Here is a 5525-nt window from a genome sequence, read left to right as displayed (position 1 = left end):
AGGATTGCTTTGACTATTTTTGCTCTTTTTGGTATCATATGAATTTTAGAATAGTTTTTTCCTAATTTTGTAAAAAATGACATTGGTAGTTTTATGGCAACAGCATTGAATCTTCAGATCGCTTTGAGCAGTATGGCCATTTTAACAATATTGAGTCTTCCAGCTCATGAGTATGGAATGTTTTTCCATTTGTTTGTGTCATCTGGTGATTACTTTTAGCAGTGTTTTATAGTTCTCCTTGCAGATATATTTCACCATCTTGGTTAGATGTATTCCTAGGCATTTTATTTTTTTGTGCCTATTGTAAATGAGATTGCATTCTCGATTTGGCTCTCAGATTGAATATTATTGATGTATAAAAATGATACTTTTTCTTTGTTCATTGGTTTTATATTATGAAACTTTACCTAAGTCATTATCAGTTCTAGGAACCTTTTGGTAGATGGAATCTTTAGTATTTTCTAGGTATAGAATCATCTCATTGAGAGATAATTTGACTTCTTTTCCTATTTGGATGTCTTAAAAAATTTTTTTTTCTTGCTTGATTGCTCTGGGTAGGACTTGTGTTGTGTTGAACAGGAGTAGAGATTTAAGAAAGAATGGGGTAAATGGCATTGGTTGTATGTTCAGCAAATGTTTGTTGAATAACAGGGTTAAAAAGGACCAAGAGGAGTCCTTGACATTGACAATGGTTATTTAAAAAATCTAATGTATCAAACTGTTGATGTTTAAAATTTAGCGATTCAGGTATCCTGACTGCTTTTAATATTGAATTATTTTTTCTAGTGAGTTCAGGAACATTATTTCAAACCATAGTTTTTTCAGTTTTGCTGAGCTTACAGTGAAAATGCTATTAAATTCTTTCAAATCTTATTATAGTAATCTTTGGTTTTTAAGACACTGTATTTCTTTCACTTTTCATTCTAGGAAAATTAAAATGTGAAGCAGTTGTTGCTGATGTCCTAGATAAAGGATCCGGTGTAGTGATTATTATTGACGGTAATTAATCTACAGTTCTTATAATAATGTTGTTAGATTAATAGGCTTTGTGTGTGACATAATACTTCACTATAGAAATTGATTAATAAGTTTGTATTTGTCTTCCAGTTTGTAAGAAAACAAGATAAACTTTTTAAAACTCTTTAAGAAAAATAAAGGAGGGGGAGAAGGAATTAGTTCTGAACTCAGGCTGAGAAGTGTGGGGCATTTCATTGGATTTAAACAATATATCCAAATCACAAAGCTGAAAAATGTAGCTTGTATTGATAATGTAGAGGAGAATTAAGCTTTCTGGCATCTGTTTTTAGCAGGAAGAAATATTAGTTAGTCCTCACTTGACAGTTAGGCTATATTTTAGGTATTCTTTAATGTGTTAGCTATCTGGAACTTGAAAGATATTTGACTGCTGAATTATTCTTACAAATGGTAGTTAGGTTCCTAGACTTGTAATTAATAAGTTTCTAGACTTTAACTTATGATGTGGTTTAAACATCACAGCCACATTTTATTTGCAGTGGGAAAAAAAGAGTATAGTAGTTTAATAAATGTTGAAATACTAGTAATTAAACATAAAGATACGATGCTTAAAATTTGTAAATTTTATAAATTAAATTTTAAAAATTACATTTAAATTTATAAATTTTAAAGTTTAAGAACGTAAAAGTAGATATTCATTGTTAGTAATTTGGGAAACAAAGAACAGTATAAAAGTGGACATTATTTAATATTTAGAATATAAGTTTATCATTTTTGTTGTAAATACATAGGAGGTTATACTGTATATGCTGTTTTGGAACTTGCTTTGCTTTTGCTTAGTAATCTGTTGAGAACATTTCTGATGCTCTTAAATATTACATATGTTCTCTTCCTTCCTTCTCCTGCTTTTCCTCTTCTCTCTTCTCTTTTTCGGTTTTCATACTTGTCATTCCAGATGTTGGCCAAGGCTTGGCTACTGTTCTGTCAGTTCTCTTTCAGTCTTCTCACCATTGTACCAAATGTAATACACCAAAAAACAAAAGTCCTGTAGAAACCTTGCTTTAATCTTTACTATTCTCTCTTGATCTGCTCCATTTATTCAAATACGACTTGGCAATAGTATATCGAATTTGTAGACAAATTATAGGTGAAATTGGGTATTCAATTGCCTGTGTGATAAAAAAAAAAAATCTTATTTTGAATACATTGACATGCCTTTCCTAATTTTTGGTTATAATTAGATTTTTCTGTAGTATGCAATTGAAAATCATATTTCTAGTTTTGCAGAGCTAGGCATAAAACAGATAATACTTAACCTGCCCCTAGTAAGTTAGTAAATAGAGGGACAGCTGTCTTACTCATTACTTGCTCACTTATTTGCTAACTTGCTCAATCATATCATATATTCACTGATTTATTAATTAATAAAAATTTATTAGGTACCTTTTTTTCTGTACAATAACTATTGTAGTTGTTGGGAGAATAAGAGGGAGCAGAACAGCCATGATCCTGCCATCAAGTGACTTACACCTTCATTCCCACTTATTTTCTCTCCATGCTTTTCTTGATTGCTTTGGCAGAATGTTTGAAAGTTCGAGTGTGGTTACCTGTTCTTTCTAGTGGGATTGTTTGAAATGTTTAAGGTGGAAAGAATTGGGATCTGAATAGCAGTTTGAGAGGCTTAAGAAGAAGTGAAAGAAACTGCTTTTTCATAGTTAAGAAAGGATTTTGGAATTCTTCTCTCTTTCAGAGTCAGGTAGTGAACGGATTAAAATGAATGCTCTGTAATCCAGACCGGGACACCTTTACATGATAGAACTCTTTCAGTAATTGGATTTTGTTTTTGAAACCTTGAAAGGAAATTGAACATATCTTGGTTAACTAGTTATGTCTTGAACAAACCTTGAACATATCTTGGTTAACTAGTTATGTTTTTTGGTAGTAACTTCTTTTATTTCTTTCTTTTGTTTATTTTTCAGTCTATTCTTACTCTGAGAAGGAACTTACATGCTACAATCAATTCTCTCTCTTTCTTGTTGGCTCTGGAGGCTTTGGTGGAAAACGGACATCAGACAAAGTCAAGGTAAACTGTGGCTTAATAATCAAAATATATGTCTAGTAAAGGATTCTTACCTGTATGGTTGAGCCTTGAACAGCCTGAGTTTGAACTGCACAAGTCCACTTACAGGCAAATTTTCTTACACATCTGCCACCCCTGGGACAGCAAGACCAACCCCTCCTCTTCCTCCTCCCCCTCAGCCTACCCAATGTGAAGATGATGAGGATGAAGACCTTTATGATCACCTACTTCTACTTACTGAATAGTAAATATTCTTTCTTTTTTATGATTTTCGTGACATTTTGTTTTCCTAGCTTATTTTTTATTATTATTAATTTTTTTTGTAGAGACAAGTGAACATTTATTTTTATCCCTTTCTTCTTATGTGTATTTCAAGTCTTTTTCAAAACAAGACCCCAGGAATCTCCAGATTCAGTTATGTCGCTAGGCTTGGTCGAGTGCTGCAGGAGTCTTAAGGGAACCTTGTACAAATGCTAGAGTTACTCATTTACCAACATTAATCTCTAGGATACAGGATGCAACAAAGCAGGACTCTTTCCTCCATGGAATGTGCTGATTTCATATGAGGCGGCAGCCAATGTAGAAAACAGTTCCTAGCTTATTTTACTGTAATAATACAGTATATAATATATATAACAAAAAATGTGTGTCAGTTGATGATTTATTAGTAAGGGTTTTGGTTAATAGTAGGCTATTAGGTATTAAGATTTTAGGGAGTCAAAAGTTATACATGAATTTTTGACTGCATAGTAAGTCAGTGCTTCCAAGCCCCACACTGTTTAAAGACCAAGATGGCTGATCACTAGCAGCTCAGGATTGTAGCTCCCACTGAAACCGCAGAGAACGAGAGGACGCCACACTTTTAGATCAATTTTTGCTGCTCACGCACCAGGTGATTCCCAGCGGAGGAGCCCCATGGGTCGCCAGCGCGACTCTTGTGGCTGGCAAGGCGGTTTTGCCGCTGCCTTGGTGTGGCGGTTCTTGATGCAGAGTAAAAGCACCATCAATCTTAACGCCGCTGTTTTAGCCGGCACAGTGGGTTGCTCAGATTTTAGCCCCGGGAATCAACAAGTTGGATGTCCATTCAGAAACCCAACTGTAAAGACGGTAATTATAAAGACCACAGATGGATAAATCTATAACGAAGGGAAGAAACCAGCCTAAAAAGGCTGAGAATACCCAAAATCAGAACACCTCTCCCTCTACCGGGGATCACAATTCCTCATTAGCAACAGAACAAGGCCTGATGGAGAAAGACTGTGTTCCGTTATCAGAAGCAGGCTTTAAAAAGTGGATAAGAAACTTCTGGGAATTAGAAGAACTTGTTCTAACCCAATGCAAAGAAACTAAGAACTTCGAAGAAAGACTTGACGAAATGTTAACAACAATACACAATTTGGAGAGGAATATACGTGAATTAATGGAGCTGAAAAACACAACACGAGAACTTTGCGAAGTATGCACAAGTTTTAACAGCCGAATTGATCAAGCAGAAGAAAGTATATCAGAGGTCGAAGACCAACTTAATGATATAAAATGTGAAGACAAGATTATAGAAAAAAGGATAAATAGAAATGAGTAAAGTCTCCAAGAAATATGGGACTATTTGAAAAGACCTAATCTGTGTTTGATAGGTGTACCTGAATGTGACGAAGAGACTCAATCCAAGCTGGAAAATACACTTCAGGATATTATTCAGGAAAACTTCCCCAACCTAGCAAGGCAGGACAATATTCAACTCCAGGTAATACAGAGAACACCACAAAGATATTCCTCAAGAAGACCAACCTCAAGGCACGTAATCGCCAGATTCACCAGGGTTGAAATGAAGGAGAAAATACTGAGGGCAGACAGAGAGAAAGGTCAGGTTACCTATAAAGGGAAGCCTATCAGACTCACAGCAGATCTCTCAGCAGAAACCCTATAAGCCAGAAGAGAGTGGGGGCCAATATTCAACATTCTTAAAGAAAAGAACTTTCAACCCAGAATTTTACATCCAGCTAAGATGTAAAATTGAATTTTACATCCAAACTAAGTTTCATAAGCGAAGGAAAAATAAAATCTTTTGTGAACAAGCAAGCACTCAGAGATTTCATCACCACCAGGCCTGCTTTACAAGAGCTTCTGAAAAAACCACTACAAATAGAAAGGAACGACCAGTATCGGTCTTTCTAAAAAATACTAAAAAATAAAAAACATCAACATAATTAAGAACTTGTATCAACTAATGGGCAAAACAACCAGCTAACATTAAACGGCAATATCAAACTCACATATATTATTGTTAATTCAACTAAATCCCCCAATCCAAAGTCACAGACAGGCAAAAAAAAGCCAAGACCCATTGGTATGCTACATCCAGACCCATCTCACATGCAAGGATACACAAAGACTCAAAACAAAGGGATGGAGAAAAATTTACCAACCAAATGGAGAGCAAAAATAATAAATAAATAGAAAGCAGGAGTTG

General features: G+C 34.8%; 1 protein-coding gene across 3 annotated transcripts in view; it reads left to right on the top strand.

Moving 5' to 3' along the window:
• HSD17B4 (hydroxysteroid 17-beta dehydrogenase 4) overlaps positions 1 to 5525 on the top strand; it is a 93586-nt gene that overhangs the window by 50062 nt on the left and 37999 nt on the right. For all 3 annotated transcript variants that reach the window (XM_017531867.2, XM_037739734.1, XM_017531869.2), the window contains exons 15-16: positions 928 to 999; positions 2955 to 3058. In XM_017531867.2, coding sequence (XP_017387356.1) covers positions 928 to 999; positions 2955 to 3058 — 176 coding nt within the window. The remainder of the gene's footprint in view (positions 1 to 927; positions 1000 to 2954; positions 3059 to 5525) is intronic.

Source organism: Cebus imitator, unplaced genomic scaffold (genome assembly GCF_001604975.1).
Source record: "Cebus imitator isolate Cc_AM_T3 unplaced genomic scaffold, Cebus_imitator-1.0 Scaffold74, whole genome shotgun sequence".
Classification (NCBI taxonomy): Eukaryota; Metazoa; Chordata; class Mammalia; order Primates; family Cebidae; genus Cebus; species Cebus imitator.
Note: the sequence above shows the minus strand (reverse complement) of the source record. Positions and strands in the feature narration are given on the sequence as shown.